Below are 12,951 nucleotides of genomic sequence, written 5' to 3' on the forward strand. Positions count from 1 at the left end.
GCAGAGTCAGAGGCATATCCTTAATGTACATAGATTGAGGATCAAGGACAGCAGAGGGTGGCCATGGTCTTCACCTAAACTCTCCACCATGTAATGGGGGATTTTGATTGGGAAAAGGGGGTCCCTGTACTCAGTGCCTGTATCTGGCTCCAGAGTGGGAGCTTCACTGCATATTCTCCTAATCCAGTGTTTCTCAATCCTAGTCCTCATGGCCCACTAACAGGTCATGTTTTCAGGATTTTCCTCAGATGGAACAGCTGGGGTAATTACTAAGGCAGTGAAACTGATCAAATCACCTGTGCAAAAATAATGGGAAGCCTGAAAACATGACCTGTTAGTGGGCCATGAGGACTGGAATTGAGAAACACTGTCCTAATCAGTGGGACAGTTTATATTTCCATATTGTGTGATCTGGGATCAGAGGCTCCCAGGTTGCTCAACTTTTCAGCGTTTGCAAAGCACAGACCTTCAGATTGGAAACCCTATATCAGTGATGGTGAACCTTGGCACCCCGGATGTTTTGAAACTACATTTCCCATGATGCTCAACTACACTGCAGAATGCATGGGCATCATGGGAAATGTAGTTCCAAAACATCTGGGGTGCCAAGGTTCTCCATCACTGCCCTATATGTTCATCAGGCATTGCAGAGCGTTGCGCTAATCTGGACATCACATGCATTTATTTTCCTGGGCTAGGCACTCGTACCAAAAGCTTTTTGCCAGGGGAGCGATAGCAACTCAGTCTGGTTGTTGGCCAAAATAAACTCAGATTCTGGTTATGCTTTGCATGCCATGGCCGTGTGGATGCTTTCTAACTTAGCCTGCACCCAAAAACATAACCTGTCAGGATAAAAAGAAAAAAAAAAAAAAAAATGGTAGCTACCACTGGCGTCTAATTTTGGAAACTGTAACCCTTAACTTTTGCTTCACTGCTTAGTAAATCTCTAACCCAGCACTGATTTGCGGCCAATAAAATGAGCACTGCATTTATGAAGTCCTGGAAAATAGAAAGGTCTCCGGAGTTGATGACTGTGTGCTCTAGATGTAGCTCCATGTGTAGAGCGCTTGTCTTGTTGCTTAACCACTTGAGATCCGCGCTATAGTCAATTGACGGCTACAGCGCGGATCTCCTTTTCCGGGACTACGTCTATTGACGTCGTCCCGTGTACGAGCGGCCTGCGCGCCCCGTGATCGGCGAGTCCATGAGACTCGCCTGATCACCGATCCGTGCAAGGGGGTCGATCCTGACCCCTTATCACGTGATCAGCTGTCAGCCAATGACAGCTGATCATGTGATATAACGGAGCCGGTAATCGGCTATTATTCCTCCTCGCGCTGACAGCACGAGGAGAAAAAAAATCTGATCACCGGCGGCCGTGATCGAGACATCAGTCCCGATCACGGCCAGCCCTGCTAGCGACCACCTGCCCCCTGACAGTGCCCACCTGCCCCCTGCAGTGCCCCACTTATTAAAAGTAAGTGCCCCCCGTCAGTGCCACCCAGCAGTGCCCACAGTGCCACCCAGCAGTGTCACCCACAATGCCACCCAGCAGTGCCCACAATCTGCCTCAAAGGTGCTGCACCCCAGTGCCGCCCATCAGTGCCCAGCAGTGCCGCCCATCAGTGCCCAGCAGTGCCACCTATCAGAGCCACCTATCAGTGCCACCTATCAGTGCCCATCAGTCCCATCTATCAGTGGTACCTATCAGTGCCCATCCGTGCCACCCATCCGTGCCATCTTATCTGTGCCCATCTTTGCCCATCAGTGCCGCCTTATCTGTGCCCATCGGTGCTGCCTTATCTGTGCCTATTAGTGCCGCCTTAACTTTGCCTATCAGTGCCCACCAATGCAGCCTATCAGTGCCCACCAGTGCAGCCTATCAGTGCCGCCTCATCAGCGCACTTCAATGAAGGAGAAAAATGACCTGTTTGCAAAATTTTATAACAAACTATTAAAACATGATTTTTTATTTTATTTTTTGTTTAGCAAAAAATAAAACTCCCAACTGTAACTAAATACCACCAAAAGAAAGCTCTATTTGTGGGAAAAAAATGATAAAAATGTCATTTGGGTACAGTGTTGTATGCCCGCGTAATTGTCATTCAAAGTGCATCAGCGCTGAAAAGCTGAAAATTGGTCTGGGCAGGAGGGGGGTTTAAGTGCCCAGTAAGCAAGTGGTTAAAAGGTTGTGTGTTCAGCTCTGCATGCAGAAAACCTGGTTTTGTGTTCCGTGAGCCAACAAATGTTTTTCAATTGTTCGTACCTTATCGTATTTGGTATCTAGTTCTACAGAGAAGGCATGCTGCTGGCTAGAACCTGCGGTGTACATTGTTGGTGTGCTGCTGGTGAATGTAGGAAGCTGTGGATTTCTTATGCCCTGTACACACGCGCATGCGCAGTACACAGCGGACACTATCCGATGGGGGACCATATTTGATAGGACACCGGGGCCGAGTGATACACTGAGCGGCTATAGCCGCCAGCCCTATCACGGAAGCGCGCCCACAATAACTAACCACCATGCGAGAGAGCTCGCATGAAGGTGGTTAGTTCTTGCGAAGAGGAGCTGAGACAGCCGCCGGGGGACCCTAGACAGGGCTGGACTGGGACAGAAATTCGGTCCTGGACGTCATCCAGACCAGCCCACTTATGTTTTGAGTGTCCTATCAGCACCTCCTTACATCAGATTCTCATCACCAGCCCCTTTACATGAGAGTCCCATCACCAGCCCCTTACATCAGAGTCCCATCACCAGCCCCTTACATCAGAGTCCCATCACCAGCCCCTTTTCATCAGAGTCCTATCACCAGCCCCTTTTCATCAGAGTCCTATCACCAGCCCCTTTTCATCAGAGTCCTATCACCAGCCCCTTTTCATCAGAGTCCTATCACCAGCCCCTTTACATCAGATTCTCATCACCAGCCCCTTTACATCAGAGTCCTATCACCAGCCCCTTTACATCAGATTCTCATCAGCAGCCCCCTTACATCAGAGTCCCATCACCAGCCCCTTACATCAGAGTCCCATCAGCAGCCCCCTTACATCAGAGTCCCATCAGCAGCCCCCTTACATCAGAGTCCCATCACCAGCCCCTTACATCAGAGTCCAATCACCAGCCCCTTACATCAGAGTCCCGTCACCAGCCCCTTACATCAGAGTCCCGTCACCAGCCCCTTACATCAGAGTCCCACCACCAGCTCCTTACATCAGAGTCCCACCACCAGCTCCTTACATCAGAGTCCCACCACCAGCTCCTTACATCAGAGTCCCACCACCAGCTCCTTACATCAGAGTCCCACCACCAGCTCCTTTACATCAGAGTCCCACCACCAGCTCCTTTACATCAGAGTCCCACCACCAGCCCCCTTACATCAGAGTCCCACCACCAGCCCCCTTACATCAGAGTCCCACCACCAGCCCCCTTACATCAGAGTCCCACCACCAGCCCCCTTACATCACAGTGTCCCCCTCCCACATGTACTCACAGTTCTAAAGGCAGCCTCTCTTCTTCCTCTCTCCAGTCATGTGATAACAAGTGATAGGGGAGAGAGGAAGGAAAGTCGGCTGAACGTGTCTATCTCCCCCTGCAGGCTGGAGGGAGCAGAAAAAAATTGTCTTTACAATCCCTTTAAGAAAAAGAGAGATCCCCTTTCCTTGGGACTTTTGAGGCAACATACACCTAGGTAATGCAAAAAAATAGATTTTACCTAGAGATGACAAAAAAACAACAATTTACATGAACAATATGACAACAAAATAAGATTACTATATACCGGAGAGTAGGGATGAGCTCCGCTGTGTTCGCATGGAACACGTGCAGAGCCCGCCAGGAAGTCGGCGCTGCGCTGCGCTAATCACAGGCAGTGAGACATTGTCCGATCTCTGCAGCCGCACATCGGGGCAATGTCTCACTGCCTGTGATTAGCAAAGCGCTGCACCGACTTCCTGGTGGGCTCTGCACGTGTTCCATGCGAACACGCCTGAGCTCATCCCTACTGGAGAGTATTATTCTGTTGTCATATTGTTCATGTAAATTGTTGTTTTTTTGTTTTTACTTGTATGTATTTTTTGTACAAACTTTGATTTTTTTTTTAACCATCGATCATCTCTATGATCGAACACTTTTATGTCCATTCAATAAATTCGATTTTTTGCATTACCTAAGTGTATGTTGCCTCAAAAGTCCAAAGGAAGGGGGATCTCTCTCTTTTTCTTAAGACCCCTTTCACACTGAGGAGCTTTACAGGCGCTACAGCGCTAAAAATAGCGCCTGTAAAGCTCCTCTCCAGTCTCTCTAGTGTGAAAGCCATAGGGCTTTCACACTGGAGCGGTGTGCTGGCAGGACAGTAGAAAAAGTCCTGCAAGCCGCATCTTTGGTGCGGTGTATACAACGCTCCTGCCCATTGAACTAAATGAGCACCGCTGCGGAACCGTCGGCAAAGCGCTGCTGGAGCGGCAGCCAGCAGGCCTTTTTCGGTCGCTAGTGGGGGGTTAAAACTGCTCCGCTAGTGTCCGAAAACCCCTGCAAAAGCGACGGCCCCGACACCCCAGTGTGGAAGGGCTCTTGAAGAGGAAGTAAAGGCAGTTGGAAAAAAAAAAGGAACCTGCAAGGCAAAGGCATAATGAGCTAGTATGCATAGCATACTAGCTCATTATGAATAACTTACCTGAGAACGAAGCCCCTGAAGCGGTCCTCCGTCTTGATGTTCACCGCTGCCATGGATCCCGGAGTGACTTCCGGGTCTCGCTGCTCCGGCGCTGCGATTCGCCAAAGCAGCGTTTTGTCGTCACTCCCGCGCATGCGCACGGGAGCTGACACGAGCGGCATGTCGCCGCGATCTGCAGCCTGCCCAGTGCGCCTGCGCCGTAGGCAGCGGTGGGTGTCTTTTTTGTAAAGGAGATATTTCTTGGACCTACAGGTAAGCCTTAATCTAGGCTTACCTGTAGGTCAAAGTGGTTTACAACCAATTTAATGATATGATCCGTGCATGAGAAAATCTTTGGAATAAACACCTTGATTTACTGCCCCATGAAGTTCTTCATCTTTCTTTCTCAACATATAATTTAAAACATTCATCAAAGGAGTCCATATATGAAGTTAAAAGGTAAGTGTTTATATATATATATATATATAGATAGATAGATAGATAGATAGATAATATTCATCCTGCCATTCACTACAGAAGAGAGCCGTCATCCCCATTAAGCAGATCAGGTGGAAACATCACAGCTGATGGCTGCTGTTGCTGAGTATGCTGAATGATTACCTCCTCTTGGTGTTTCTACTGTGGGAGAGCTGCTGAGCGATCATCTGGAGCAGATTGCCTGAAAATCATCGCAGTGTATGGTTGATACAAGGCGAGTTTGACCCCTATAATTTGGGGGTCCATCAGATGTGGTAAGAGGCCACCTGGCTCTACTTATGTATATCTCCTCTCTACATTTGAAGCAAGTTTTGCAGAGTATGGAAGGGGCATCACTTGTTTTTTCACCTTGTTACTTTGTTTCAGTTTGGACAATTTTGACACGTTAATTTAAATATTTTTGTGAAAACGTTATTCATTTATCCACAATCCTTTGAAACTTAACTTGGGCTGTTTATATATTATGTTTATATATTATCACTTAATACGGTAATATTTTAGTGATTTATTCATTTTAGATTCATTTATTGTACACATTTTCTTTAATATTGTGTTTATATAGTTTGTTCATCTTTTTTGTGTTTATAAATATATGGACACTTATCTGCCCAGGGCGCCCGCGATGTTCTCTCCCGAAGCCGATCTGTCCCTCAGCTCCAGGTGGAGGCACCAGTGTCACGTCACATCACATTTTGCTACCCGCTGGAGTGCGCATGCGCGATGCCGCCATATGCATTCCAGCAGAGGGCCCCTCTTCACTCGGCATAAATATAATCAAACTCTTTGGGGAGGGGGGGGCTTGAACTTGGACTCAGGGGTGGAACGCATATGGTGGTGTCGTGCATGCGCAGTCCAGAGGGTAGCCAACTGAGATGGGTCGCCATATGTGACGAAACACCGGCATCTTCAGTAAGGGAATCAGGAAGTGAAGGATTGCGGCTACACTTCCTGGTTCCCTACTGCTCATGCGCGAGTCGCGCTGCGTGATCTCCGTGGTCCCTGCTGTCTTCTGGGACCTCTGTGTCTCCCAGAAGACAGCGGGGTTGGAGGATGGAGGAGGGGCCGAACATGGTGTAGATAGCTGCGGTATCTGCGGCTATCTATGACAGGAAGTGGGAGCAAATACCCCTGACAGGTGCCAAATGTGACACTGGACGGGGGGGGGGGGGGAATCCGAGAAGCAGAAGTTAAATTTTTGGGTGGAACACCACTTTAACCTCTGGTTACACGGTGACGCCCCTTTGTCACCAACCACATAGTTGCCATTCTGCCTCACACAGCTCTGAGGAGACACCTGCTTGCTCTGCTTTGACAATCAAACTCATGGCCTTCAGATTCCACATTTTGCCACCCCACATGATGTGCCACAGATCTGGGTGCTCAAGCCTGGCAGCAGTGCCTATACATCCTAAATTCAAGCTGCAACATGTAGTAACTCATAGAAACTGGTATAAAGAGGATTGGTTGCTATTGGTTTCAGCAGTTTGTAGAACATTAATAAATATGGAAAATTGACCACCCGAGGATTTCAGCTCATCTCAGTTATGAAATCACCAACATGATCTCTACTCCATAAACCGTCTCCAGCACTGACCTGGCTAGAGACTAACGTATGATCACCACGTTTTTTTTAGAGGTAAACAGATACAATGGGGCACAATTCCTTCCAATGACATCAACGATGGGGCACAAAACTCCCATTTGCACCAATAATGGGGAGTAATTAGTTTCAGTGAAACAAACAATGGGGCATTATTTTTCCCACAAATGTCAGGACCTTTTCTACTCCCACTGGCCACAGTCCGGGCCTGATAAAGTAAACTGGCCCTTTGTTTAGAAAGTTTGGAGACCCGTGCTATATAATCTAGTCAACTACTGTATAAACATTAACACCTACCTCCTATATAGGTTACTAGTGGCTGATATCAATGGTAAGTCACTATAATATATAGCAACTCCTCTGCCAAAGGCAAATAAATAAGAATAATATTTACCTGCCATATGCATCATTGCAAGCTCGATCACCCAAAGGTTTGCAGGAAAGTGTTACTACCTACCTCCTAAGTGTAGCTGATCAGCTCAGTCTCCCTTGCATCTGCACCATTCCTACTACCCAGATTAGAAGCCCCATGGCAGCTATGTAGTTATACTGCAATTTCCACTCGAATGGTGTGGTTTTCCTTTCAGCTTGCCTGGCTCCCTTCATGTGTCTCCGCTGCACCTCTCCCGATAAGGCTTCTCCTCACACCATGGAGAGCAGCTCCCCCTTCACGTGTCTCCACTGCACCTCTCCCGACGTGGGGTCACCTCACACCAAATAGAGCTCCTCCCCTTCATGTGTCTCCGCTGCACCTCTCCCGTCATGGGGTCACCTCACACCAAATGGAGCTCCTCCCCTTCATGTGTCTCCGCTGCACCTCTCCCGTCATGGGGTCACCTCACACCAAATAGAGCTCCTCCCCTTCATGTGTCTCCACTGCACCTCTCCCGTCATGGGGTCACCTCACACCAAATAGAGCTCCTCCCCTTCATGTGTCTCCACTGCACCTCTCCCGTCATGGGGTCACCTCACACCAAATAGAGCTCCTCCCCTTCATGTGTCTCCACTGCACCTCTCCCGTCATGGGGTCACCTCACACCAAATAGAGCTCCTCCCCTTCATGTGTCTCCACTGCACCTCTCCCGTCATGGGGTCACCTCACACCAAATAGAGCTCCTCCCCTTCATGTGTCTCCGCTGCACCTCTCCCGTCATGGGGTCACCTCACACCAAATAGAGCTCCTCCCCTTCACGTGTCTCCGCTGCACCTCTCCCGTCATGGGGTCACCTCACACCAAATAGAGCTCCTCCCCTTCACATGTCTCCGCTGCACCTCTCCCGTCATGGGGTCACCTCACACCAAATAGAGCTCCTCCCCTTCACGTGTCTCCGCTGCACCTCTCCCGTCATGGGGTCACCTCACACCAAATAGAGCTCCTCCCCTTCACGTGTCTCCGCTGCACCTCTCCCGTCATGGGGTCACCTCACACCAAATAGAGCTCCTCCCCTTCATGTATCTCCACTGCACCTCTCCCGACATGGGGTCACCTCACACCATAGAGAGCTCCTCCCCTTCATGTGTCTCCTGCACCTCTCCTGACGTGGGGTCACCTCACACCATAGAGAGCTCCTCCCCTTCATGTGTCTCCTGCACCTCTCCCGACATGGGGGTCACCTCACACCATAGAGAGCTCCTCCCCTTCATGTGTCTCCTGCACCTCTCCCGACATGGGGGTCATCTCACACCATAGAGAGCTCCTCCCCTTCATGTGTCTCCTGCACCTCTCCCGACATGGGGGTCACCTCACACCATAGAGAGCTCCTCCCCTTCATGTGTCTCCTGCACCTCTCCTGACGTGGGGTCACCTCACACCATAGAGAGCTCCTCCCCTTCACGTGTCTCCACTGCACCTCTCCCAACATGGGGTCACCTCACACCATGGAGAGCTCCTCCCCCTTCACGTGTCTCCACTGCACCTCTCCCAACATGGGGTCACCTCACACCATGGAGAGCTCCTCCCCCTTCACGTGTCTCCACTGCACCTCTCCCAACATGGGGTCACCTCACACCACAGAGAGCTCCTCCCCTTCACGTGTCTCCACTGCACCTCTCCCAACATGGGGTCACCTCACACCATGGAGAGCTCCTCCCCCTTCACTCTGTTGGCCCACGCCCATCAGCTGACTTTCTCCTCCAGATAGTTTTAGCCTCCTGACACGGCATCTGTCTCTCTGTAGCTGAGAACTCAGGTGAGAGGTTCCCTGTGATGATAGGACAGTTAGAACTAGAAGCAGTGGGCCCCCCTCCATAGTTGTGGAACATTGACCACCCACACAACAACTCATTGGTTGGCCTTCATATGTATGGGCTAACCCACTGATGGTGGCCCTGCTGGTACCAAAAAGTGGGGGGGGGGCAGATTGTTTTTTTTTTCTCCCGGCCCGTATGACTAGCGCTAAACTGAAAGTGTAGCGGAAGCCGGCAGGGACTCTTTTCGTGCCGCCCCCCATGAGAAGTGCCACCCTAGGCCAAGACAGCATTGCACACCATAATCCCCCCTCCACCAAGTGATTTGGACCAGTGAACAAAGCAAGGTCCATGAAGACGTGGATGACTGAGTTTGAGGTGGAGGAACTTGACTGGCCTGACATCAACCCGATAGAACACCTTTGGGATGTGAAGACTGTAAACCAGGCCTTCTCACCCAACATCAGTGCCTGACCTCACAAATGCTCTTCTGGAAGAATGGTCAAACATTCCCATAGACACATCTCCTAAACCTTGTGGACGGCCTTCCCAGAAGAGTTGAAGCTGTTATAGCTGCAAAGGGTGGAGCCAACTCAATATTGAACCCTACGGACTAAGACTGGGATGACATTAAAGTTCATGCACGAATCCACTTCAACTTCCCCCCCAATGTAAAAGGGGACTCTGGTGGGGACCCTGATGTAAAGGGAGAAACTCTGATGGGGACCTGGATATATAGGGGGCATTATGGAGACCCTGATGTAGGAAGGGGGGGTTATAAAGGGACCGTGATGTAAGGGTGGAAGGGCTCTGATGGGGACCATGATGTAAGGTGGACTTTAATGGGGACCCTGATGTAATGAGGACTCTGATGTAGGAGGGACTCTGATAGAAACCCTGATGTAAGGTGGACTTGAATAGGTATCCTTCGGTAAGGAGGGCTCTGATGGGGACCCTGATGTAAAGGTGGAATCTCTGATGGGGACCCTGATGTAAGATGGACTCTAATGGGGACCCTGAAGGCATTAGAGACTCTGATGGGGACCCTGATGTAAGGGGTGACTCTGATAGGAAACCTAATGTAAGGGCAACAATGATGAAGAACCTGATGTAAGGCTGTAAGGGGGGACTCTGATGGGGACCTGGATGTAAGGGAGGGCTCTGATGGGGACCCTGATGTAAGGGGGGGGGGCTCTAATGTAGACCCTGATGTAAGGGGGACTCCGATGTCAGAGGAACTCTGATAGGAAACCTGATGTAAGGGCAACGATGCGGAACCTGATGTAAATGTGGAAACTCTGATGGGGACCTGGATGTAAGGGGGACTCTGATGTAAGAGGAACTCTGATAGGAACCCTGATGTAAGGGCAGCAATGATAAGGAACCTGATGTAAAGGGGACTCTGGGAGTCTGATGTGAGGGGGGACTCTGATTGGGAGTCTGATGTGAGGGAGGGCTCTGATGTAAATATTTATAGAATATTCGGTGTGTCCCTCATACTGAGACGTTCGGAGTCCCGACTCTACTCATCGCTCACATTTGCTCCGGTGAATATTCTCTATGATGTGTGAAATGTGGTGAATACAATAAATTTATTTTGTTTTCCTGAAGACCAGAAAAGACACAATAATACTCGGCGCGGTGTAAGCTCTGCGGCTCTGCGGCTCTGCGGTGCGGAGAATTCGGGGGAGGGGGGACTGTGTGAGACTCGGGTGGAGGCCGGGATCAGCCGCCGCAATGGTCGCTGTCTGCTGCCGAGAGCGGAATGTGTCTATTATTATCTCCTGTGTCTCTATGACAATTGCCATTGTCTGATCTGCTGGGACTGGGGCTCAGCTTCTCCCCGGGCTCAGAGGAAGTAACCAAACAAGTCACTGAGTCTCAGCCGTGACGGCGAAGCACCAGGCAAAGGTGACCAAACAAAATGCCAACCAGTTATGATTTTGTTACAAATCAATACATCAATATAAATGGGCATCATCTGTAATTGTATTTCCCTACACAGCCTTCTCTGAGGGGGAGATGCAGATCTTTTGAGACATCTGCTCTAAGTTTGGGGGGGGGGGGGGGGGGCTCCTGTAGATGTCACAGAACCTCGTCTCAGATCCTCTTTTGAAGAGAGTTTTATGAAAGAACATGCTTTGAGCATCCCTTTAGACCTGCATGTTCCTCCCTGCTGGCCACTGAGTGCTACAGATTTTAGCTGTGCAATCTGCTAATCAGTTGCTTGATTTGTAATTAAGCAACTGATCAGCAGGTTGCACAGCTAAATAAATAAAGCAACTGATCAGCAGATTGCACAGCTAAAGAAATCGGGCAACTGATCAGCAGATTGCACAGCTAAATAAATAAAGCAACTGATCAGCAGATTGCACAGCTAAAGAAATCAGGCAACTGATCAGCAGATTGCACAGATAATTAAATCGGGCAACTGATCAGCAGGTTGCACAGCTAAAGGAATCAAGCGATCAGCAAAATGCACAACTGATCTGCAGATTGCACAACTGCATCACCCAAGCATCATGCATGACTAAAGGGATGCCAGGAATGTGTTCTTTCATATAACTCAGGAACAATATGATTGCTTGCACACAAAATTGTTCATATCGCCTTTAAACAAGTGGTCCATACTCAACTGTTAGTTTTAAATGAGTTGATTAAATCATTATAGGTGGGCTGAGGTTTCCTGGTGCGAGTGTCACACCTGGCTCCCTTCACTGCTGTTTACAAGATGAAAGGCCTAGGCCAGGGATGTGCAATTAGCGGACCTCCAGCTGTTGCAGAACTACAAGTCCCATGAGGCATAGCAAGACTCCGACAGCCACAAGCATGACAGCCAGAGGCAGAGGCACGATGGGACTTGTAGTTTTGGAACAGCTGGAGGTCCGCTAATTGAATTTCCCTGACCTAGGTCCTCGGTCATGTTATATCTGTTAAAGGGACAAGGTTCCAGCAGATGTAAACTCTACTTGGATGCCAGAACACTGTGTATAATGAACAACATGCTTGTTTTAGGGAAAAAAAAAACATCTCTTGTTCCATCTCAGTGCTGCTGATCTCCTTCAACCTCTTTACAGTCACTTCCCGTCTACATGCATTGGTTGCACATCATTGACCAGTTTCCCGATGGTGACAACAGTGGGCCGTGCCTGTGAAATGTGCGCAGACATGGCCGCTATGTATGTATTTGTATCACTGCCTGGAGTACAGGGTTGGATGTCTTTACCTTGGGAAGCCAGTTCCTGCAGCTCCTTCAGTAGATTCTGATGCCTGAGGATGGAGATGATCCTTTCATCTGCAATAAATACATCACAATCACTTTACTGGGGCAACTCTACGCAAAGGTAACGTCAGTTCTAAGTGGAGATTCTTCTTCTGTCTCTTATGTCTCCAGTGTTGAGATCCAGGGCTGAGACAAGGGGGGGGGGGGGGGGGCAGGAGGGCCAGCTGCCCTGGGCGCAGTGAAGCAAAGGGGCATGGAATGGGAACAGGGTAGAACACCTATTCTACGGCATGTATAACACTGGGGAAGGGGGGGCACAATTCTGGACCTTGCCCCTGGGGTGTGGACAACCCTGTCCCACCCAGTACTGGTGAGATCTCCCTGATATACAGCCGTTCCCGGTTCTGTTCCCGTCCTAGAGCCTTTCTTCTACTGTAGGACAGGAGTCTTACTTCTTTCCTCTATTCTTTACATTTCATTTTGTCCTAAAGCAGCCACAGCCTGTGCAGAAAGGCCTGTCCCCGCCAGCATGCTGGAGAGGAGGACCTCTGCTCTCTGTGCGGAAGCAGTGGTCTCTCTGCAAAGGTCTAACACGTCCCCTGATGAGTCACACCTAGAGCTCTCCAATCAGCGAGGGGGCACAAGCTTTACTGAGTGCAGAGCTACAGTTGTGCTCAAAAGTTTGCATACCCTTGCAGAAATTGTGAAATTTTGGCATTTATATAAAGGAAAAAAAAAAAAATGAGTGGTCGTGCCAAAAAATGTGTCTTTTTAGGAATCACATGAAGTCATTT

The 12,951-nt window shown here is 49.4% G+C and overlaps 1 protein-coding gene across 3 annotated transcripts in view; it reads right to left on the reverse strand.

The window, feature by feature from the left end:
* CHGA (chromogranin A) overlaps positions 1–12,951 on the reverse strand; it is a 57,068-nt gene that overhangs the window by 18,503 nt on the left and 25,614 nt on the right. For all 3 annotated transcript variants that reach the window (XM_077466734.1, XM_077466735.1, XM_077466733.1), the window contains one exon: positions 12,161–12,229. In XM_077466734.1, the coding sequence (XP_077322860.1) occupies positions 12,161–12,229 (69 nt within the window). The remainder of the gene's footprint in view (positions 1–12,160; positions 12,230–12,951) is intronic.

This window comes from Lithobates pipiens, unplaced genomic scaffold, assembly GCF_037356315.1.
Source record: "Lithobates pipiens isolate NorthernLeopardFrog02 unplaced genomic scaffold, aLitPip1_a1.2 Scaffold_37, whole genome shotgun sequence".
Taxonomy (NCBI): Eukaryota; Metazoa; Chordata; class Amphibia; order Anura; family Ranidae; genus Lithobates; species Lithobates pipiens.